The sequence below is a fragment of the Copadichromis virginalis genome, linkage group LG8, assembly GCF_057382275.1.
Source record: "Copadichromis virginalis isolate Kocher_CV1m ecotype Utaka linkage group LG8, C_Virginalis_male_GT1.1, whole genome shotgun sequence".
Taxonomy (NCBI): Eukaryota; Metazoa; Chordata; class Actinopteri; order Cichliformes; family Cichlidae; genus Copadichromis; species Copadichromis virginalis.
In genome coordinates, this window is record NC_140625.1 from 18,543,032 (window position 1) to 18,568,560 (window position 25,529).

Sequence of the window (25,529 nt, forward strand, 5' to 3'; positions counted from 1 at the left end):
AAACTATTACCAGGCCCCCTCCAAAGATGGATTGACCCCACAGATATTATTACTCCAAGGTGTTCCATTCATTTACCTCGTGAAATTGTAGGACGAAATATAAAAATCAATATTTGGGAGTGGACTAATTAGCAAAATGGATATTGTGTGATATTTGGGGGGGGACAATTGTTATCTCGTTGTATTAAATTGCATGGTGACAGCAGATTCGGGTGTTAATTCTATGGGTTTGACACCTTCCATATCCTAGTACTAATGTACTTTATATCAAACTTAGCATATTCCAGAGAGAGCGTTTCTAAGGCTTAGTTACAATTTATAGAATTAAAATGTTAAGCAACATTTATAATCCCTAAAATGTCAAAGAACACTCCCCGTGTGTGCTGTCCATGGGCAAGCTTTCCTTACAAAGAAACCCTGCCCATCCCCCATCCCTTTACACTAGACCTTTTTGTTTTCCTGCAAGTAGATAAAAGCAAATGGACGAGACATCTTTCAGTGTTGTATTTTCAAGCGGCCCACCAATCAAAGCCTCAATTGGATCCATTCAGGGAGAGGGGCACAAATTTGAAACAATGCTTTTTGCCTTTGCCTGCTAAAAAGCAGCTGTGCACCTATGAACACACATTCATTGAAGGTGTAATTACAATCGAGTGCACTTGAAATCACCCAGAGTGACAATAGAGCTCTGCATGTGCAAAGATGGCTGCTCCTGCTCTTTTTTGTCTTAATTCTTTTATAGATTTATTCATACATACTGTATTCACGTGTGTTTTTAGCATTTTGAAAACAGTCACAGCACATAAGAGAGGATTAGCTCACTGTCTTATCCGCTTCTCATAAGTCAGTCCAAGGTCACACACGCAGTTCTTACCTGGATCTTGATGGGCCATGAGAAGTTACTGACGTAGACATAAAAAGTAATGTTGGGGTTGCTTCTGAAGGTGAACTTCTCGCATGAGAAACTGTCTCTATATTCCTTGATGTTTGTTTTGGACACGATGGGCACCTCCTCTCCAGAGATTGTTCCAGCTGTAGAGTTAAAGAGTTTATGTTCAGAATATAAACATCTAACACACTCATTGTTATTTATGTAAAACAGAAATGTTTTAAATATTTCTAGATGTGGTTGAAAAGCCTAAAAGAGGGACATTAAGTCGTTTGAGACCTAACTTTGCCTTAATGTAACTATAGAAGATGAAGTCTGCATGAGGTCTGCTCAGATCCACTATTGTTAACAATCAGTTCTTGCTTGTGTCCATTTTTAGCTTTTCTCTGAGTGGCATCTTAAAATTTTAAAACAGGATGATGCAATGTGCCTTAAATGAAATTCTGTATGCTAAACACTAAACCGTAAATTTTCTGTGTCTTGTGTATACAAACTTCTTGATATCCCTAATGAAATCAATATATAAACATATTCTGGACTAAAACTCTTAAAACTCAATCTTCCATCTATCTAAACGTTCCAAGTCATTTCTTATTCTTCCTCATGTCAGTGGGTTCTCAACATTGACATTCCAAACCACGGCTCTGAAACAAAAGCAGTGAAAATGACAGCTTGACTGTGGCTACGTGAGCACGTTTATCTTAATTGAAATCACCCCTCCTCTCCCTTCTCCTTCCCCCACCCAAAGGCGCTTTGCGCGCTCGTCGATTGTGAAGAGGGTCCCGTTCCTTCTGAGACACAATATCTTAGCAGAGAAAGGGGACCCAACTTCAAATATTAATAACGCTACTCCAAAAAGGTTAAGGTGGTGGCGAGGCGCGCGGGAGGTTAACGTGTCTTAGTGGCTAGAAAATGTCAGTGCTGTGTGGACAGGAGAAAGCGGCAGATGACTTGAGAGGAGGGGAGGCCAGAGATAAACAGTGGCACTGGACGACTGCAGTGTCCTTGGGTGTCTTTCCTCAGGGAACCTATAATATCCACTCAACAGTGACACGGTACACACTAACGAGAGAAGGTGCGTTGTTGTTCCTGTTATATCTCTTATATTGACTGACTAATTCATTACTTTAATATTTATATCATAATGTTACACACACAGACATTATACTGTATATACATTTATTTTTTTTATTATTATTATTATTATTATTATTATTAAAGCACTGATTGTATGGTATTAATCACATTTGTTATTAGATACTTTCTTTTTCAAATTGAATGAAACTGATTAAACAAAGGCTTTGTTTTGTAATTAGGTTCAATTTGAAAGCATCTTAGTCATTATTTCATTTAATGCTGTGAATGTGGGAACAATAGGAACCTTTTATGTCACAGACTTCAGAATAAATAGAGGACATCTAATCAGCCTGAGTCCATGTGGATAAAAATAAGCAACAAATTGTTGTCAGTTTGAATATTGGCTTTGGTGACCTTTGAATGCTGAGAAAGTTTTATAGATGTTTTGTTGGACATTTTTATAACATCCAAATAGCCTCCTGAGACCCAGCCTATTCATTTATGTCCTCTGTCACGCAAATCACAAAAAAACCCAGAAAAAACCCTGAAAGATACTTTTTTTTCTTGGTTCGCGACTTCACGAAACATATAACTTTTGCTGAGAATACCTAATACTATTTGTGACAAAGAAGTTGGAACAGGAGAGACAAACTCACTACTACTAATCTTGCTTATGTCTGTTCTCCTTGTGCCTACATGGCTTCTCTCTGGGTACTCTTGCACTCCAAAAACATGCATGTTGGGTTAATTTGTGATTCTAAATTGGCCAAAAAGTGTGAATGGTTCTCTGTCTTGCTGTGTTAGCCATGCATTATAGTGGCAACCAGTCCAGGGTGTACCCCATCTTTTGCTCTTTGCCAGAGGGGATAGGTTTCAGCCACCTCCAACCCTGAATATCAGATATAATGGATAAAAAAAAAGGATGGATACTAAAATGACTGGGACTAATAACTCACCAGAAACATTTCAAGTACAAAAAGAAGAAGAAGAAAAAAAAAAAAAAGAGTACCTGTTGATCCAACCGACCACGTGATGTTCAGGTTGAAGTTATTGGACGCATTTATGGACATTTCCAAATTCTTGGTTTGCTTTAGATGAAAAACATAAATCCATTAATGAAATCATCTAAATACTGCACAATTTACAATTTACATTACAAACGTTTTTACAGCAATGTCAGGCTCAATGTTTCTAATTATCAAAAACAACTGACCAGTAACCAGAATAATTAAATGTGAGTGCCTCAGAGCGCTGCGTTCATGTTAACTCTAACATCGTTCCCGATGACTCACTGAAAACTCTTCTTGAAGAAGTTACCTGCTCAGGCGAGGCCATGAAGTTTATGGCAGTGTAGTGATTATCATCTTCCTGGATGAGACTGAAGGTGAACTGGTAGTCAATCAGAAGATTGTCTGTTTAGAAAACCAGACAGGAAAGAAATTACTCAGATGTTGTCCCATGTCCCGTACATCATACGTAGATGACAGCTTCATCAAGAACTTAGCTGGCAGATGTAGCTTTACCACCACAGGCTAGAGGCTAAAATCTGATTGCTGCAATCAAGCATGGAACTAACAGATTAACCTGACCCTGAGAGTAAATAATCTTCACCAGAGATTAATGAAGTTTTTATTATTAATGAACTGCCACAGATGATTTCACTGGTAATGCTAAATTATCTTTTTTTTTTTTTTTTTTTTTTAAAGGAGATACATGCATCAAATATTTTATTATTAAATGTGTCCTTTCACATTCGTACCACAGCTGTTTACTTTTTCCCTGGGGGACTGCAGGGGCATGAGTACTAAGACAGTGGATGATCGAATTTGCAGGAGCTATTTTTTGGCATATAAATTACATAATTTACCGGCCAGAGTCTGAGATGTCCTGTAAAGCCACAGAATAAAAAGTATTTCTTTATAGGCTTAAATAAGCCTCCTGAAGATCTGACTCATGATTAAAAACAAAAAACAAAAAACTGCATATTAATAGTAAAATGGCATTAAAGCCACAGAAGGCTTTGGGAGATACATTTAGGTCTGCATTTTTCAATTACAAACTACAAACTAACACACACTGCAAAGGAGCTGGATAATGTCGCATGAGTTCAAAGTGCTAATCTATGCTCAGTGGCCTTTTGGATAGTGAGCATTGCCATGTTTACAATAGTGCACAGCTAAGCTCAAGAACAAGTCCCAGTGGTGTCCAGAGGTTAAAACAAGCTTCAGGCTTTTAGTTTCCTGTCTTCCCCCCATTGAGCCTGTTGTCAGGCTGTGGCATTTCAAAAAGGGACAAAACCTTGGCAAAGGCTCTGTTGTCAGTAGCGGAGTGCTGAAAGGCAGATAACAAGTACCGCAGCACCGTGAAGGACACCACATCATGCAAATAAACACACAAAGCACAAACACACCAGCGTGTACAGTATACACAGGAAGGGGGGCACAGATGTGCTACCACTCTGCGCTGGGTGTCAGCTTCGTGTCATTCGAGTTCCTTTTCCATATACGCACACTGATAGTTTGACTTGTTAAGTGAAAGGAAAATCTATCATTTAGTCAACTTTCTAAATGAATAAATGAGTAGGTGCGTGATTGAGTGAGTAGACAAGTGGAGAATTTTTTACTCCTCCGTCTCCTTGATTAGCTCAATCACTCACTCCCTCTGATGCACTTGACATTTTCACGACAAGTCATTCTGTCACCGAACAAGCGCCCCTGGTGCCAAAGTGCTAAAATGCTCCATCTGCCCTGGGCGGAAGAGTGGAAGTGGAAGGAGAGGGGGGAGAGAGAGAGAGAAAGAGAGGGGAGACAGAAAGAGAGAGAGGCAGAGAGAGAGAATCGCCAAGAATAATAAAGGTGTGTGTTTGTGAGAGCGAGTGCATATGAGCTGTCTCTCCAGCAAGTAGCTGTCCAGCGGAGAATTACTCACAGTAACAGGTTCCTCTGAGTGGATTGCCAAGGTAACGGTTTTCTGAGTCACATCTGCAGTGAAGAAAACAGAGAGGAGAGAACAAGATGAAGAAGAGTGCGAACAGATTGAGAGCAAGAATGCCTCTTATCAGAAGCAGTGTCTGCCAAGTGCCAGCGCATTAGCTCCTGCTGTTGGCGCCTCATCAAGTCTCTTACTTTTGACAAAGAGGAAATAATCTGATAGTTTGTAAAAGTTAATTAGATTTTTTTCTCTCTTCCCCCCCCCCCAAAAAAATGTTGTTTATCAAAGTCACACATGCACAAAACTTCACATTCCGCTTGATCACAGAGGTCTGTGATCAGGTTTAAGCCCTTAAAATCCTTGGAGCAAAAACAGCTCTTATTTGAATTTTGGAGAAATATAATCTTTAACTGAGAATAACCGGTGATCAAGGGGAATCCTCCTCGTGGAATAAAGTCAGATAAGACCGAGTTTTGCACGTAGTAAGGAGGAAATTTAAAGTTCAAAATGGACCAGGTTTATTGACCCAAGTTAAAATTCAGATGTGATAATCAGAGCTGGGGTTGAACACAGTAACAACAGTCACAGGCTAAATAACTAAATGGTTGTCCCATGACGTTTAATTCTGTCCATAACTCAAAAGTGTTTTTACAGAAAACAGGAGGCTTTTGCTTGGACGCTGTTAAGTGCAACTCCTTGTTTCTCTGATACTTTAGGGCAGGGGTGTCATAATCGCCACAGCAAAGCCCGCAATCCAGCCCTAATTTTTCCTGCTGATAAAGATCTCCAACTTCCTATTCATCCTACAAAATAATTACACGATTTAAAAATCCCTTTAAAAGTGCCTGTTTTTTATTATTTGTTTGTTTTTTCACTATTTACAACATAAATGTCAGTTGTTTACAGTGGATAGTTAATGCATAGTAAAACTAGTTTCTTTGGTACTGTACGTGGCTCATGATGTCAAAGGGGTTTGCAGCCATGCTTTTTTCTCCCTCTAAGGCAGGGATGTCAAACTTACAATAAGCCTAAGAGAGGTTAAATTCAAGTCTCAAGCTTTTCCTTTAAAGTCAACACTTTTTAAACATCCAGGTTTTCCTGTAAGATTGTGTAGTTTGCTAAAACCCACTACAGTTTTGGGGTTTTTTTTTCCACAACAAGGATGTTGTGGTATCAGCCAGAAAACAGTCTGACTTTTAAATGAAGTGCTTCCAAGCAAAATAATTTGTTAACATCCACAGAACGCCATCAACTGCTCTGTTTTATCAGCCCCATTGCTTTCTAAAGCCCCCATAATGAGGAGGAACATATGGCAATGTTCACTGGACTGCACTGCTCCGCCTCTCAACGCACGTACATGCATTTAACTGTCCGCAGTTCACTCCGAACTTCACTGTCATCACTCTTTAGCGACTGACCACAATGAGCAGGTTGATGAATGCCACATATGCAATTGAAGCGCACAAATAAGGTGAAAATTGTTGTGTTACTTTAAAGATAAGAAACCTATTATCACACTGATTAGGCTTCACAGTTGGTTCATCTTGCAGACAACCAATTAAACTTGTGAGAATGTGAATATCCGAGGCGGTGTCGAGGAGTCAGAGGGGACGGCAAATAAAGGAGGGAACAGAGTGGAGCGAGCCAACCGAGAGGCACGAACGCCGCTGAGGAGGAGGAGGAGGCCGTCAGTGATGTTACACTGAATGAGGATGACTCTGACTCTAAAAATAATTTGGGACTGGCTTGGTTTGCAGCATTTCAGATTTGCAAGACAGACGCTATCACCACCTAACGTACTGTGCAAAAACCAACAAAAATAAAAACCCAGTCATACGGGGGTTGAAGGTCACCAGACGTCATTCGGCACATTAAATATCACCAGGGAGAAAAAATGTCAAAAATGCTTTAAAAAAAAAAAAAAGCAAAGCTATTACACAACAGCTTTGATTTGACAACAGCTTTATATGTCACATATTACTGTAGCTGCTGACTCCTCTCAGACACTCAGGAGTACAGTGCACAGCAGAAGTGACTACACCCCTGTGCAGCAACTTCAAATTCAAATGATTCAAAATTACAACAGTTGCACTACTTTCAAGCTTTCAAACGGGACATTTGGATTTATTCAAAATCCAAACTAACAGTTTCGTTTGACTGCATCATACAAAAGAACACCAACAACAGAAGTCTGCACAGCTTCAATAACTGAATCTGTTCATTTCTCAATATTGTGCATCTCCAGCTATATTATGATGGTAGACTTGATCCTTCTTGGCGTGGAGGACGTTTGTCTTGACATTTTTCAGTGACAATTTTTGCCCAGCCTGTCCTTTGCTGCAGGGGTTGTGTCCCTTTGCCTTTCTCACTGAAATACTGCAAAGGTGTGCTGTTGGATTCGCATCAGAAGGAACACTTTAACAGATTACACTTTTCATTTTATTCATTTAGACAAACTCTTATGTAATTCTGTCCATGTGCTTTGGATCGTTATCATGCTGGAATATTCCTCCTCTCCCAGGCTCCTGGAGTCATCTCGTCGACCATGTCCGTGATGCCCTCTATAAATGTCATCTCTCTAACACCCTTTGCACTCACGCAGCACCATATCATCGCACTCCCACCTCTTCAGTGTCAGGACTATGTGTTCACAGTGGCAGCTCTGGCCAGGTTCGAGCAAAACGTCTTGTAGTTCATCCGATATTAACTTTTTTTTCCTTTCCCCTCTCTCTGTTTTGGTCTCATCAGACCAAAGAATGTGCTCCCACTCTTCATAATGTAGAGCAAGAAAGGTTTTGCATTTTTGAAATGTCACGAAGTCATGATTAAGAGTGATTCTACATATACAGTAACCACTGTGCCAAATCTGAGGCATCTGCCCATTTATTTCGCAGAACGACAATGTACAAGGCAACATTTTAAGAGGATCGTCACTGTGGCTTCAATTACTGGTACTATAGCTCTTATTATACCTGCTGATTACTGCTGCAAATGTGTTTTAACTCATTTTGAGCAGCAATCAACCTCCATGCATCCTTTCTCAGCTTTTATGCAGCATTACAGTCAGATCTTCAAATTCTAGTGTTCACATTTTACAACACTAAAATCACTCTATAGTATTAGATTTTTGTTGTTTAGAAAATAAGGAATAATCCTCTAAACTCTATAAATTATAAAGAGGTGATAAAATTTTTAATCATTTGGTAAACTCATTCAAACTGAAAACGTCATGTAATGAAAACAATAACTCACGCCAATGCACATGTGCAGAAGATGGATTTTTAACACTGCATCTACCCAGCAAAACCTAAATAACAAGGATCGGTGTCTTCAGTGACCTAAAGGAGGCAGGTTCACACAGCTCAGGAGGGGTCAGCTCTGCCCCCTCTTGCTGTTATAATGTTATACAGGCAAGGACAGGGCAGAGTGGTCTTTTACCACGGTACAAAGGACAGAGGACAAATGCTGCCACAGGCTTTTGAGCCTAACAGAACGTCATTGGCAGGGCATTTCAACTGCTTGGCATTTGCAGATGGCAAAACACACAAGTACCCATGTGCTCATCAGTATAATGCAGCTTCCCAACACTGTATCTTAATTTAATCTAGACCTGCATGCATCCGTGCACACATCTGAACTTCAGGCAGTCCCCTTGAACTGTATCTTAATTTAATCTACACTCAGCTTGAACCTTTGCCTGTCCCTGTGCCAGCTCAGTGATTAAAACAGACAAAAATGCAAAGACAGACACAACAACAGAGAAGAAATGTGCTTAAAACCCTTACAGTTTAATTCACATCTGTGCAGGCTAGCACAGGCATGCATATGTTCACACACTCTTGAGAGGTACAGCACGTTACCCCCGAGCATGTGAAGGATCCTGAACACTGGATGCATCCAAATGAGCAATATGATAAATATTTCCCTCGCCAGTTTTATTTGACTCATCGCTATGATGCAGCTCAGACCTCTTCAATCGCTTTCAAAAGCACTTCTATTCTGCACCGATGCACCCTTCACTTCATTAGTGCAGCTATTATTTGGAGGTCCTAATGGCATCAGTAGATGCAGAGCATGCACGAGTGAAAATCTGCATGTGTGTACTTCTGTGCACAATGCTCAAAAGGCAGAGTACCCTTGCGAAGAGGTCTTTATTTAGGCTTACAGGGAGGGATGGTGCAAGCGAGCGGCTGACAGTGTTTGGGGACACAATGATTATATGTAATGAGAGCTTGAAAGTTACAAGATATAAAAAAAAGTAATTAGATTACACTTGTGTCATTACACCAACGTAGCTGTATATGAAACCTGGTTTGATTTTGACATTAGAGATGCAAACATGCATTATGTATTGGAAATGTCAGGGCTCCATAAAGATCTCTGCAGCAATCATCCTTGATATGATCTGGTAGGTTATATGTACTATGCATTATATATTAACTCATTCACTGCCAGCCATTTTCAAATCAGGTAACTCCCCACTGCCAGGGTTTTTGAGCATTTTTACTCATTTTTGAAGAGCCACAGAAAACTGTGTGTTATGATCATATAAACGCTGAACCTACCAAAATGAAGAACAGACTCTCTTCTTTCATCCAAAAAAAAAAAGCTTGTTTCTACCATTTTCCATTCTTTAGTAATCAGCTGTAGAAGAGAGGTGGGTTCCACCAAAAATGCCTGTTTTGACCAAAAAAAAGGGAGAAAACGAGCTTTTTGTGAAAAATACATTTCAAGCAGAAAAGTGCCTTTGACACTAATATTTCTTGCTTTGTGACACCTCTAACATATAAAAGTTTTTCACTTCTATAAAACAGAAATAACACTGAGAAAGGTTATGTTTTATCAAAACAATTTATTTACAAATATATGAAAAAATAAAATTCACTGACAAGCTGCCCGAGGTTGTATTCTGGCCCCTCCCATTGAAAAACGTAATTGACGTCTATAGACGTCAATGGCAGTGAATGAGTTAAGTTGCATTATATTAAGGCATATTATGTTTTTAACTTTGCATAAGCGAGTGGCAGTCTTTTGGTTAGATAAACAAAGCACAAAGCCAACCCATTAAGTACCAAAAACTGCTTAGTGACCACTTAAAGTTGGCTCCAAAAGACATACAACCCTCAGAGAACAACTTAGGCCCATTTCAAAACTTCCTTTTATTGCAAAAGTGTTAAAAATAAAAGGTAACTGCACTTCAGTTCTATGGAAGAATTGAACTTTCTCTAAAAGTTTCAGTCTGGTGTTCATAGAGGTCCCTTGGCAGAGCCTGCTGTTCTCAAGTGATTTGTTGATGTTCAGGGATTCAGGAGAGTTCATTCGAAGTGATGTTGGATTTAAGCCCAGCCTTTGACAATACTGACCAACAAGTATTGATCAAGAGGTTGAAACAGCAGGTGAGCAAGTCTGGTCCAGCATTTGAACAGTTCACTTTAATGCTTATAGAAGCGTCTCCATTGCCACATCAACTTACAAATCATCACTCTGCCACTCTCACATGGTGTTCCACAGGGTTCTGTTCTTGGCCCCATTTTCATTCATTGTACAGTGGGATGCAAATATTTGGGCAACCTTGTTAATAGTCATTATTTTTCTGTATAAATCGTTGGTTGTTACAATAAAAAATGTCAGTCAAATATATTATATGGGAGACAGGTGTTTTTCTTGGAATGCTGTGTTCCTTTTCCTCCATGTATAACGCCCCTTGTTATGCTCAAATAACTCAATTTTAGTTTCATCAGTCCACAGCACCTTATTCCAGAATGAAGCTGGCTTGTCCAAATGTGCTTTAGGAAACCTCAAGCGACTCTGTTTGTGCTGTGGGCAGAGAAAAGGCTTCCTCTGCATCACTCTCACGTACAGCATCTCCTTGTGCAAAGTGCACCGAATGCTTGAACAATGCACAGTGACTCCATCTGCTGCAAGATGATGTTGTAGGTCTTTGGTGCTGGTCTGTGGGTTGACTCTGACTGTTCTCACCATTCGTTGCTTCTGTCTATCTGAGATTTTTCTTGGTCTGCCACTTCGAGCCTTAACTTGAACTGAGCCTGTGGTCTTCAATTTTCTCAATATGTCCCTAACTGTGGAAACAGACAGCTTAAATCTCTGAGACAACTTTCTGTATCCTTCCCCTAAACCATGACTGTGAACAATCTTTGTCTTCAGGTCATTTGAGAGTTGTTTTGAGACCCCCATGTTGCTATTCTTCAGAGAAAATTAAAAGAGGAGGGAAACTTACAATTGACCCCCTTAAATTATCTCATTATTGGATTAACCTGTGTATGTAGGTCAGGGGTCACTGAGCTTACCAAGCCAATTTGAGTTCCAATAATTAGTTCTAAAGGTTTTGGAATCAATAAAATGACAACAGTGCCCAAATTTATGCACCTGCCTGATTTTGTTTAAACAATTATTGCACACTTTCTGTAAATCCAATAAACTTCATTTCACTTCTCAAATATCACTGTGTGTGTGTCTCCTATATGATATATTCTTTCTTTGGCTCTCGGAGGAGGCGGACGCACTTTTTCTCCTCTCCCTTATCTTCCCTGCTAGTTCTTATGTCCTTGTCTAGTCTCATGTCTTTTTTGTATTACTTTCCCTGGAACACTCTCTCACAGTCTGTGTCAATAACCTAAAAGAGAATTATGGATTTGATCAACTGGTCTCTGAATGCTATTGACACCCTTTGATGAGAAGTCTGGGCTCGGGAGAACCCGAGTGCCCTGGAGGGACTTTCCCTGCCGGATACACGATGGACGGGTGGCAGAGGATCGTGTGCCTGCGTGGGACTGTCGATCGAGGACGCTGAAGATATCTACCTATTCGGAACCATGATAACAGGGTTCTTGCTGATCGGAGCTGGCTTGGCCCTGGTTTATTGGAGAATTAAGAGAGCGGAACCGGCTGTTCAAACCCCCACAAGGCTGCCCGCTGGGATTGGAACGATAGGTGCGACTTCTCAGAAAGGGCTCACTGAAGGCAGCATGGTTAAGAGCTTGGAGGCGCTTACGATTGCAATGAATGCTCAGAATAACACCTTTGAGCGTATGTATGTTGGATTAGATCAGGAAAGAATCAACTCAGAACAACATCTCTGGGCGGAAGCTGGATTACATCTCGGATCAGTTGGCTGCGGTCGTGAGGTCTCAGAATCTGCTATGTGAGCAAAAGAGTGACAAGACCACAGAATCGACGGCTAAGAACATCACGGAGAAACTCGCGGCTATCCAACGGGAGATTGAGAGACCTGTGTCGGAGTGTTAAAAACAGCTTGAAATTCTCATGAGTTGTTTGCAAAAGAAAAATCACCATCATAATCCGGCTACCCCTTCGGCGCCAGCTGTGGGCTCAAGGCTGGAGCCGAACAAAAACTCCCTGATAACGACTGTGTTGAGTCTGTTCCTTCCCATTCCATGCAAGGCCACCTGGGTTGGCTGGAAGACTGTTTACTTAGCCTGGCAGGGCGAAGGACACTGTCTCAGCTGAACTATGGACACGCACACACATACATATACTGATACTGATAAGCACTCACTGACGCATCACCCTCCCTATCCAACGCCACCTCCAACGCTTACCTCCCCTCCGATGTGGACATCGGGTCAGCTGGAGGCGCAGATCAGATGTACACACTGGAACACTTTCCCATGTTGCTGTCTGTGTTTATTGTGCTATGGTGTGTTGATACCTGTGCATTCCTGTATTATCCTTTTGTGTTGCACATTTCAATGTTTTTTTCCTCACTACCTGGCCTGACCTGTCTCCCCAATGTGATGTTTGTATTGTATGTACGGTCGGCAAGGTCTGTCATCTCGGTTGTGGGCAAAAGACCTGCAACTGACAAATAAAGGCTATCTCATCTCATTTCATTTAACTGACATTTTTTATTGTAACAACCAACGATTTATACAGGGAAATAATGACTATTAACAAGGTTGCCCAAACTTTTGCACCCCACTGTATTTACTTCCTTTATATCGGCATTTAAGATCATTTACCAACAATTTTTTAAAACCCTGGCATGTTGATGATATTCAGCTTTATATCACTTTTAAACCTCAGTGTTTTTCTAAAGTTTTAATTGTCGCCCCTGCTACCCTGTTATTTAAAATCTGGGTTCACTCTTCTGTTATGTTAACCAATCTATTAAAAAAAACCTGGGAGTTGTTTTGCGTGGGGAGTTGTCAGTGGTTCTGCATGTTTGTAAGCATCTCTTTAGCTCTTGTTTTCATCAGTTAAGAAAGAGTACATTTCCTCCTGTTATATCTAAGTCAGAGATTTAGATTTTTGTTTTATTTTATTTTTTTAAACTATTGCAATTCACCTCTTCACCTGCCTCAAACAATCCCTCCATGCATCATCTACAGCTTGTGCAGAATGCTGCTGAAAAGCTTATCTGGTTATACAAAATTCTCATGTTACACCTCTGCTGATCTAAGACTAAAAACTAAAAGTGACAGATCCTTTGTAATCATGGCAGCCCATTCTTTGCCCCCCAGTTTATGATCTGTGAGCCCAGCAGATTCATTCAAAACAGAGCCTGTCAATGACACAGACACGGCCATGAGTATGTCTGAATGTAGCCATCATGAGCATAACGGCAAAGTAACCTACAAAATAACAGAGTGCCCTCACTTTAGAAGTGTTGTTTTGGGAGTTTTTTAGTACTGTTGAAATTTCAAGGTGATAATCAGCAACAGCTACAAGGATCTTCTCGAAGCTGGCTTCAAAGCTTTGCCTGGCCTGTTCTGATACTCGAGTCTGATTCTGCAGTAAATGAGAAAATACGTTTCTTTTATTAACTGTTATCCACCTGCTATCTGAGTATAACACTACACTGTACTGCACTGCACAACATTAAATCTAGTAGCAAAAATCAATGTGACATTTTTTTCCAATTGTGCAAAGTGTTAGTTATTTGCTCTCAATGTTGACTGAAAGCACTGAGGGTTTGGAAAGGTCTCGCTCTCCTGTAGCCCTTCTTTCTTTCTTTCTTCTTTGATTTCTCTGCAGTCTTTCCCTCTTATTCCCATAACCTTTATGAATTCTTCTAGTCAATGTTTTTATTTTTCATGTATATTGTGATCATGCATTATTTTCCTTGTGTTTTCAAAGAGAATTATAAAAGCAGAAAAGCAGGAGGGGGATTATCTCATTTTGATCAAAACACAAAGGAGTGTTGGGTGACTTTGGAGAGAGAAAAAAAATCATTAGATTGTGGGTGAGTGTGTACGTAAGCACACATATGTTTGCCGCTGACCCATCCATAAGGCTTATTGCATTAGGGTTATCAGAAATATCAGTCTCCATTATGCTTACAACTGGGAAAGCAGACAGCTAAGAGATGGTCCTCCTACGCGAGTGGATTCGACTGTGTCAGCAGAAATCACCCTGGAGGTGGAGTTCCTGGCAAATAGTGCCAACTGCCTGTTTTTACACCACAGGGCCATTAGCATCAGCATCTAAGCCTCGACATGAGGAGAAATTGAGCCGTTCTTATTGGTCAGAAATCAATCCTCATAACTATATTATGAAAATCATGAGTCACTGCAGGAGATAAATCATGTAATAAAAAAATCCCATTAAATTTATTTTAAAAATGGCTGGTGAAAGTCAGGCTATATAATGACTTAAAATCAACCAAAGTAATTGTTTTAATGCCTTTTGGAATTATCCATGACGGCAATACGGGGGCCAAATTAAACAATTACACAAACACACTGATCCACTTCACCACAGAAATTGAATATTTTTTACATACTAATTATTTGTTTGTCAAGAAAGACCTCTTTTGGATAACCAGCTACCCGTTACTCTACTTTACAACAATGTTGTTTTGCTAGGATTGGTTTAACTCAATCAGCAGTTCAATTTGTGTGTCTGTAAAGACAAATTACAATTTTTTTAAAGCATGAAGAAAGCACATAGTGCTTTCCTACAGCCGGGTACCTCACTTGTTTTCCTTAAAACAGCCTCAAGCACATCTTCAAGGCTCTATCCCAAGTGATTACTGACACGCTTATGTTGTTCAGAGAATCGCTCTGAACACATTACCGTGAGTCAGTGGAGTTTAGTCGGAACATTGTTGGTATTTCTGATCTGACCTTTCTGATACTGAAATAAAACTCAGCCAAAAGAGCAAGTACTACAATGAGGTCAGCCGCAGGTCATAAGTAATGGGACAACAGCTCCTAAAAACTGAGTGCACTGAAAAGAGGTGAGATTTCAACCCAGATCTTCATCGGGTAAACAGTCACCAGTAATCAGGCAGCAACTTTTTTCCATCACTTAAATGGTATTTTTCTATTGTGGATTTAATACGAATATATATAATCAGATACTTTACATTATTTTTTTTATCTTGTTATTCTGTTATCAACCTCAACCAGCCACAAACCGAAATCAGCTGATTTCCAGCATTTTCAGTCTTGACCCGTAAACAGCCAATCATCCTCACGTGTGTCCGATTACAGGCCGGTCCATTTCACGCGCAACACGCACCCAGCACCGCAGGCACACAGCTGCACACTCGCAGTCACACGCTAACATGTCATTAGTGTGGAAGCTCCTTACTGAGAGTGAAGACACAAAGTTGTCCAAAGTAAACATAAAACGCTCATAACAATAAACTTAATGAGACACTTCAGTCACCTTCACCCAGATGAATACAGACATTTTAAAGAAGCTAACAAAGGCAAAGTGGATCAATCTAAAGCAACCCAAAGCTCAGAACCAGCTACAAGTCATCAGCCTCGGTATGAGCAAAGCACAAAAGTAGCTACAAGGAAAAAACAAAAAACAGCCCTGCTATCTGGTGCATTTATACACATAGTGGAAAATGATGGAAGTAGTCAGTGCATCTTCCATGGTTAAATTTCAGGAACAAAATTTGTATGAGTGAGTGTGAGAGAGCGAGAAGTGACCAATATACTCACAGCTGGCACTGGTCTCCTTTGATCCCCTTGGTGGTGCAGAAACACTTGCCGGTTAACACCTGACACACACTTGCATGACCATTACACTTGCAGGCTGTAACAGGCAAAACCAGATGGAAAAGAAGGTTGGGAAGACAGAGAGTAGCAAAGCCAAAAAAGAAAAGGAAAAAAGACAGGTACAAGAACAGAAATGATCAATATCAAACCTGAACAAAAAAGAAAAAAAACTTGATACAGTAAACACATGGCTGGTTTGGATTTGTACACTTATATGTGATCAGTTATACATTTGAAACCTGTGCAGGTAAGACTGCACAGAGGGGGAAATTGATATTGATCTGGGTAAGATGGTAAACAAATGTATTTCCCAAAAGACTGGCTGAACTTCAAAGACATGAAGGAGAACCAGCACCTCCAAACAAAGGCTAAGATACCCGCTAGGCATGTGTGTCTGTGTGTGTGTAAAGAATACAGAAAGTGCTGCAATAGATGTGTGACAGATGAGTGAATTGGCTTCTAAAGTGCTTCTACTGTGACAGCCTTTCAGGTTTGCTTTTGCAGGACAAAAAAAAGAAGGAAAAAAAAACACTGACCAATTCTTTTCAGTTCAGTAATCATTAAAACACTGAAAAGGTGCATTACTGAAGGACCAGTGGATCCTCCTCCCTCCTTTCCAAGTAGTGCACCCTTTCCAGCATGGCATGAATATTTTAGGAGACTGGAAAGCTTTTAACTGAGTATACTGACACTTCCTCCAACACTTCTTGTTATTGACAGCTGGTGATACGGGGATTTAATTTGACTATGTGAAAGCCACATTAGATGTGGTTCTCCTCGCTGTGAATTTATTCACATGTTCCTATCACAAATTATGATTTTTTTTGTCCTCAGGCTCCAGGAGAATGAGGAGAATAGTGACAGGTATTCACTGGTGCAGTTTCACTTTCCAACTCACAGCTTTAGCCTGAGCAGCAACATATGGTATCTGAGACTGTAAAGCGCCCACAAAATTTGTGTCTCCCATGTCTGGCGAGTCACACAAAACCCCACATGTAACTTCTCAGGAATGCTATTCATGTCTCATAACCATTGAGTGCAGCTAAATCTCCTCTCAACAAGGAGCCTGTACTCCCAGCCTTCAGCCAGTCTGTGATCCATTCATTAAGAAACACAAGCCAAGACAGTTATCAGATACTAGTGTGATCATTGTGTATTTGATTTAATACCCATTCCTGTATTGCGTTCACATCGACTCTCCACAATAAATTTAGCAGACATTATGTGTTTTGGCTTAGAAAACAGGAATTCAGCATAATTTATGGGTTGCAGTCACTTAAGAAAAATTTATTTGCCATTGGGCAGGAGACTGGGATAATAAATCTCCCTCATGAGCTAATCAAAAACTCAATCAAAAGAGGTTTTCTATCAAGAAAGAGCACCACACCCAGAAAACTGGTAAAGCAGTTAGGCTACTGAGCTGCATGTGTTGAAGTTTGTATTAAGTTGAGCTTAAAGCATCAATTTTCCCCCTTCCTAGCTGTGTGTGTGTGTGTGTGTCAGGCTGTGTGCATGTTCACAGTGTAAATTTAAAGTATTTGGATCCCATGGGTGGAAAGTGCCTGTTTAGGAAACCAACATATTGCATGTCATTAATCAAACATGAGTGGGCAAATTATCACTATCAACACTCAATAGTGCCCTCTGTTGGTTATCAACTTGCATTACACCATATTCACCACATATTACATCAATTAGAATTCAAAAAGCAGGCCATATCCTTCTAAAAAGCTTAATTATCACTTACACAAAGCAGGTTGAGTCAAATTAAAACAACCTAGAGAAGGCACTCTGTGTTGTATCATTTAAACTTCATAATGCTGATCTCCTGCATTGCAATGAAATCTATAACGATGATGAGAACATGCTTGGGAGGGGGCGCTTGTTGGGGTTAAAGTACATCACTCGACTGCCTCAACAAAAACAAGTGGAGCCATTAAGTCGTATGCATGCAGAATAACCAATGTCTGTTGTGATGCGGCACTCACCCTGGCATTTGCCGCCATTGGTCGGGTCGCCATGGTAACCAGGCATGCAGGTCTCGCAGTTAGGACCGGTGGTGAGGTTACGGCATTGCTCACAAACGCTGCCGTTAACGCACGTGCTGTGGCCGTTACACTGGCATGCTGCAAAAAAAGACAGAAGAGTTCATTCTGCTGCTTTGTCACAGCAAGAAAAATGAAAAATTATAGGAAATTTATTAACTTGACAACCCAAGCAAATATTCTTGGATTCATAAGCTGCCTTTGTCATATGTGAGTTGTTATAGCATCCTAGAAATCCAAAAGCTTTTTGTTGTTTGACTTGTTATTTTATCCAGACCTGCCTTTTAAAATATTTGTAATATTTGTAATAGTTTAATCCTTTAATCAACCTGAAGATAATCTATTCAACAATTTGCAGATTAACCTTGTTGTTACTGATTTTTCAGACAAAGTGTGTGGACACAGTGAGCATGTAAGAAACTATGCATCAGTATGACCCCCGATATTTTAGGATGGATAACGTCCACTCCTTAAACTACCTGTATCTGACGGTAAATAGAAGTGCTCGCGCTATCGAGCAGTTGTTGAAGTAATTTGCTAAAAATTATTATGCTTGGAACACAAAGTAGCAGCCATGAAAGAAGCAATGCTACCTTAATGGCAACAGGCCTAGACTGCCAGGAGGCGTTTTCTGTTTAAAACAAGTGCTGTCTTACTAGAGGGGGGGGGGGGGTCATCTGATTGTTGGGGGTTTTCTCTCTAATATTAAAGGGTCTTTACCCTAATATATAAAGCACACCAAGACGCTAATTGTTGTGATGTGATGCTATATAAGTGAAACTGAACTGACTTGCTAAATAGCATGTAACTGGAAAGATGAATAGTTTATGTGCATTTTTAGCCAAGCAGAACAGTTTCAAGGTGGGTATCCATTAGCGTCACCAGTGTAGTTTATGGCAAATGTAAAATACGGCCACAATCTCCCTTTCTGTCCCTGAGATGTGGTGTTCAATAATGCCCAAATCCTACTTGACATTTGTGTGAATCATATGAATTTTTGAGGTCACCCCAACCTTGACGACGGATCACTAAAATCGAATCAGTTCATCTTTGAGTCCAAATACAGGTCTGTTCTAAATTTGAAGAAAGTCCCTCAAGGCATTCACGAGAGCGTTTGGGAAGGATGGACAGACAATTCAAAACTCTAATGGGTCCACGATGGCAGCAACGGCGGCCGGAGGCACCATGCTATAAAAAGTGAACAACTGAGAAAAAGACATAATGATGGTGGAGTTCAAGCCTAGAGGCGTAAAACTCTAAATATTACAAGTCTTTTAATTCATTCTAGACTCACCAAAACTCACACAAATATCTGATTTCTTGAGGTTTTTTAAGTAATCCGCGAGCTGCTGAGCGCTGCTCACATTCTCAGTTTACAACTTACAGTGGCTACATTATCATCTTACATAACATAGCAGTATGGACAGGGGCTTCATGAAAGCATGAAACGTCACACCGGCATAAGGTTGCATGGAATCAGCAGGGACGGATTAGTTGCATAGGGAGGCTGTAACAGGAGTCCATGGTAGAGTTTTTTGTTTTTGTTTTTTTTTCCCCCTAAGCTTAAGTAGTGACCTCCAATAGGTAATAATGCCTCACTTGACATGACAGATGGTTTGTAATTTCAGTTAGCTTGACAGGAAGTTTAGCACTCACCGGGGCACTGAATGAAGGCCCACTCGTAGCCTTTGTCTTTGGGGCAGATGCCTGGCTCCAGGCTCATGTCGTGCGACGGGCCCTGCTGGCCCTGCTTCGCCAGTCTTTTCATGGGACCCCGGAACGAACCTTCCATGCACAGGCCCTTTCCTGTGCTGGTGGGATCTCCGCACCAGCCGCACTCAGGTTGCTCCAAGCACTGAGAACACGTCCGCAGGCCTGAACAGTTCTGGGCTGCAGGAGAGGAAAAATGCAGGTAATTGTATGTTTTAACCCACCACCACTGCCATCATTTTTCCATTCCATTTTACTAGAGTCATCACAACACAATGATAAAACGACAAAAACAAAACATCAGCCACAGCACCGAAGGCTTAATGCTGGAGCAGACTAAATTCTGAACAATGTTGCTTTTATATGCATATTGTTGAATTCTATCCTTTGTACTAGTCACCCTAATTTATTTCTGAGCATTTGTAGGCAATGGACAGGTTATCTAGTGAGGTGGCAGGACAACAGATCTAAACACAGATAAAAGGATACGAAACAACTTGCTGAGCGTTTAATACCTGACGCAGTCTGAGAAGTTTGTATAATGAGAGCAAATGCGTCAGATAACCAAGGCCCCTGAAAAGTTTGATTTGAGAAAAAGTCCCACAAAAGGATTAAGTGTGATGTGTGAAGTAGCTCCGCACAAAAAGCTTAGAAACCCAAGGGAGCGATGCCGTTTTTGTCAGTTGAGAGATGAACTTTCAGGCCTCTAAACTGTTTGAGCGCCACCACTCGCCTGCCAGACAGACACTTTAGCGGAGAAAATGCCACTACTATTTTAAGGAGACAAACATTGAGTGCTTTTACCTCAGTTTATGTCAAACAAATCTCTAGCTATTCCACTAATGGATGTGAAACCATGACAACACAAGAGCAATAAGCACAAAGTAAGGCCATTTAAGATTGTTTTGACGACAAGACGTAAGTGGCGAATTTCTCAGGAACACGTCCTTCTGAGAAAAGAAAGCAGCAGCTGGATGGGGACTTTTGTCTTGCCACACAACAAGAAGCATGTTGAAGCACAAAATCTGCCACGAAAACATGAATCACGTCTCTCACTTGGATTCTGACAGATAAATCAATATCCAAGAACTAAATCTGATGCCTAGATATGCTCTGTTAAGTGGATGTTGATTATGACTCTGTCTGCACCCGAGAAACAAGATTCTCTTCATCCTGCATCACCAGTTTTCATCATCACAGCATATACAGCCTGACTAAGGTTTCCTCAAAAACCCTGAATTAACTGAGAAACATAAGGAGCTTGTGCCACACCTCATTTCTTTATATTTTGCTGGATACATTGAAAATTGATGAAGTTTACTGAAACATTTGCAGTGTTGTGATGTATCTGGGATAAAAAGTGTCTTAATCTTGTCGTCTGTGATTTGATGGACCTGTAACGCTCGCCTGAGGACAGATATTCAAACAGTTTAGATGCGTCCCTTAGGATTCAGAGTACTTTCTGCAAGCAGTACGATGTGTATACGTCTCCAAGTGCTGGCAACTGTGTCTTGGTGATCTTTTTGTTCAGCTTTTATGACGTTCCGCAGTCCCTTTTTTTATCCGCTTCATAGATGTTACCTTACCATGTCAGCATGCTGCAAAGGAGGACACTTTTAATAGTGTGCCAGCAGAAAGACACCAGAAGGTTTTGAGACAGGTTTATGTTCCTCATAGTTTTCAGGAATTACAGTCTATCTTGGGCTTTTTTCTTTTAACTGTGTGTATTCTGTACATCCTCTCAATTACGTTCAATGGTATCTGGGCATTCTGATCCAGCCCTGTGTCCATCCCTGATCCCTGCGTGCATCCATCCATTCAGTTAATTTAGGGTCGCAGGGGAACCTATCCCAGCTGCCATGGGACAAGAAGTGGAGTACACCCCAGACAGGTTCCCCAGTATGTCACAGAGTCAACATTCTGATTTTTCCTGAAGTCAGTTATTAGTTCTTTGGTGTTTGTGGTGTTAGAAGCCAGATTGTTTCAGTACACCAATCTGTCAGCCTCTGAACCTCCTCTCTGTGGCCAGACTCATCCCCACCAGTGAGCAGTCCTATTTCCACCGTCTCATCTACAAACCTAACAATGACATTTATGCAGTCTTATACATACAGACAGTACAGGAAAAGGCTAAAAACACAGCCTTGTCGGGCTCCTGTGCTGAGGAGGGGATTGAGGAGCAGTGGGGGCCCATCCTGACCAACTGTGGTATTAAATGTTCCCTGTGGTTTCAGGCGGTCCATGTGGTGTAGAAGGTGATGGGAATGGCATCATCTGTTGATGCTGGTTCTGTCTGTGTACTGACATGGGCCCAGAGTAGGTGGAATAGTGACTTTGATGTATTTGAGGTCCAGGCTCTCCAGGCACCTCATGGTTATTGGTGTTAGAGCCACTGGCCTGTAGTCACTGAGCTGAACCTCTCACTCCAACTCCATTTCTCAGGATCAGATCAAATGTGGGCTCCAGACTTTTTGCACAGGCTTTTATTCAGTCACAAACTCCAGTTAAGTGTGACGTTCGAGGCCAAATTCAAGATGTTAAAATTTTTATAAGATCCATTTATCCACATTTCTCTTCAGAGTTGTGAGTATTTATGCTGGCTGGCTGTTTCGCAGCTTTCAAACTGTTCTTCTTTGATTTCACAGACTACTGATCATCGTGATAACCCTACTGCTTCAGTATCCGATCTGCTTTTGATCTGAAAGCAGTGTTAGGAAGGAAATTACACAGCTCTGTGTCAATCACAAGTATCCCTCCAATTGTGCAGACTTCAAATGCTGCTTTACAGCTTGTGCCACAGCCAAGTGCTTCTTAAACCAAATGGAGTAAAAACCAAGGCATCTTATAAAAGAATAAGATGAGCTATTTAGCTATTTAAATGTAAATAACATATTGTGTAAAGCTGCCAAATGAGTTATTAATTAACTCTAACCCAGATGAGAGGCAGGGTACAAAGTGGACAGCCCACTAGTGAGGATACTAGAATGTGGAATTCACAGAAAAACTACAGTGTGACTGCATCTGCACCAGCATGTACACTTTATCACATCTGCTAGAGGATCAAACCTTCAACCCTGTAATTACAGAGCAACCTTCCATTCTGACCCATGGCTGCCACTCTCACCAACATAGGCCACAGAAAGCAGCATCTGAAGAGTAGGAATATTTGACAATTCCACTTCTGCTTGAAAAAAAATGACAGAGCAGCTGCTAAACTACAGTACTTAACTAAAAGATTCAATTCATTGTGAAAGAATGGAAGCTGTTAGCTTGAGTGAGCGGAAAAGCCTGATCCAATATAAAAAAAAAGACTGAATTAAAGACCACAGAAAACTCTGTGAGCCTTGCCTGTTTAGAATTTTGCCTGAAATGAACTCACAGCTTGAAGGACTTTCTTCTGGTCTGTCATAATGAAGCGGACAGACCGCGAACTCATAGCACAGATGACCCCAGGTTTTGTTAGGTTGTTTGATCAGGGAAGATGAAGTGTGGACAAATGAGATCTTTAAATAATCAATTTAAAAGGACATACATTTAGAGTCCATCCCCTCAGCAAAGTAAGAAGCTGCTTAGGTCATACAGAGAGCAAAATCTCAAAGCAGCCCAGCAAGCAAAAGATACCACATACCTGGGATCCTTTCACCTGTACTTACAAACATTTCACTTGCCTACTCAAAATCTAAAAACCTACGACTAGCACATCCTGGGTTTTTTGGGGTTTTTTTTAGTTGATATTCCAAGTTTTGGACTACTAGGATGACTGAACAGGAACGGTGATGCATTTCAGCATTTATAAAATACGTTTGGTCTCAACCATAGCTGTCCTGCAGGTCGTCCAGAATTTTCATGGCAATCACAGAGCAGAGAATTACGAGGAGCTTGTGGATAAGATGCTGAAAATGAATCACCGAATGAGCGCATGAATGTCACTGAAGATGCTTTTTTTTCTTTTTCTTTTTTTATTATTAAAATTCTCATCTTGACTTTGTTTCCACCAAACCTGTGTGATGTCAGCAATGGGCACCAGGAAGGATTTCATCGAGATATGAAAGTGATAGAAAACCAATATCAGGGAAAATTTAATCCGACCATGACGGGCAACTACTGTTGGTACTTGCAAAGAGATACGGATGAGCCATTTGAGCACAAAAGCAAATGACTTGGGCATTTTTGAGAACAATGACCTCATTTTACTTTGAGCTAAATTGACACATCTCTGGTATTATATCTTCTAGGCTGTTTTTACAGTAAAATAATTAAATAAATAAATAGTTTGGTCAAAAATAGTCAAAATTAGAGACATTGTGGTGATATAAATTGATTAAGAAAAAATGAAAGTTACACTTTCATTTTCACATGCTGGACTGCTGTGTCTCCCAGCACAGATCCAAGAACACAGAAGATTCTAGGAGATGGGCAGTTGCTCTGAAGGAACTAGACAGGGCCATAGAAGGTCCATAACCCATGCACGGGGCTGGCATTGGTTCCTTTGTGCAAAGAGGAACAGGATGAGCACTTCTAGACAGTCTACTCTGGCAGGCTTCTTGTGTGAGGGTGGATTGAGGTCCTGATGTCCTCTAGTGGGCCATCTGCTCACTGCCTGGCACCATGTAGGCTGAATGGCATTTGCCGTAGAATACGAGAGTTGGCAGGTCCACCACTTCTACCCTGTGTTTTTCACAGCTGAGAGCAAGTTCACCCTAAGCACATGTGAAAGGTGTAAAAGGGTCTAGAGATAAAGTAGAAACATTTTGCTGCCTGTGACATTGTTCAGGGTGACTGGTCTGATGGTGGGTCAGTGACGTCTGGGTAGGCATATCCACGAAGGGACGCACAAACCTCTACAGGCTAAACAACAGCACCCGGACTACCATTAGGTATTGGGATGAAGTCATTGTCACTGTCAGACCCTACGATGGTGCAGTGAGTCCCGGGTTCCCCCTGGTGCACGATCCCCGACACTGTCAGGCATGCATCCAAGCATGTAAGGGGGCATACAAACTACGAGAACCATTTTAAATTGCTGCAACAAAATTTCAGCTAAATGGACGGCCCTGCCACATCACTGTTTTACTTTGACTTTTGCGGTATCTTTGAATTTAGCCCTGTGTAGGTCAACCATTTTCATTTAAAAGGAAAAGATGAGGCATCTTTTCATTGCTAACACATTATCCAGTACATATCAGTACAGACATCAATCATGATCATTTTTGCCCCTACTGAGATATGATGTGTTTTCAAAGTGTTCCTTTAATTCTTTGTCCATTATATTGATGTTCAAAAGAGTCAAAATGACAGTGATGTGTATGTCAAAAACCTGATGTGCAAACTCGACGTGCAAGTCAAATTGCACATTTGAAGTCAGTGTAAAAAACTAGGAAAAGAGCTGGGTTTTTTTAGACCAGGGTTTGTAGTTTTGCATGTATTTATGGAGCATACTCAGCCTAGAGCACATATCCATGCACTCCAAATAAGCAAGGAAGAAGTAAAGCAGGTGAGAAAAGCCTTAAACAGTGATTGAAACCCTGGGAGTGAATATGGACGAGCAAAGTCAGACAGAGCAAAGCAAAAGAGGAGAAAATACAGAGACAATTTATAGGACAACCTTCTCTGTCCTTCATGCCAACAGGGACTAATTCCTCAAGACAAATATCCACAGCGAACAGAAACATCTCTGCATCACCCAACACTAGCACACTCAAATGAATTTGAGACAGCACTCCTGGGCTCCCTAAATTTATTACTCGCTAAACTGATCAGAGATGTTTTTACAATCCAACACAACTGTGGGCAAAAGGCATACATCACGTAGCACAACAGCAACGACCTCAGCGGTTACACCGACTTTCATGTGAAGGATCTTTCCAATCAACTTACTACTGT

The 25,529-nt window shown here is 40.8% G+C and overlaps 1 protein-coding gene across 2 annotated transcripts in view; it reads right to left on the reverse strand.

Annotated features, from left to right (window-relative positions):
* Positions 1 to 25,529, reverse strand: part of atrnl1b (attractin-like 1b) — a 71,359-nt gene that overhangs the window by 29,138 nt on the left and 16,692 nt on the right. Inside the window, exons 18-24 of one of the 2 annotated variants that reach the window (XM_085466283.1) lie at positions 19,593 to 19,826; positions 17,880 to 18,017; positions 15,835 to 15,928; positions 4,895 to 4,947; positions 3,284 to 3,378; positions 2,976 to 3,054; positions 875 to 1,032 (exon numbers count right to left, since the gene is read on the reverse strand). In XM_085466283.1, the coding sequence (XP_085322409.1) occupies positions 875 to 1,032; positions 2,976 to 3,054; positions 3,284 to 3,378; positions 4,895 to 4,947; positions 15,835 to 15,928; positions 17,880 to 18,017; positions 19,593 to 19,826 (851 nt within the window). Of the gene's footprint in view, positions 1 to 874; positions 1,033 to 2,975; positions 3,055 to 3,283; positions 3,379 to 4,894; positions 4,948 to 9,771; positions 13,667 to 15,834; positions 15,929 to 17,879; positions 18,018 to 19,592; positions 19,827 to 25,529 lie in introns of those variants that run through there. The other variant, XM_085466284.1, reaches the window with a different exon arrangement.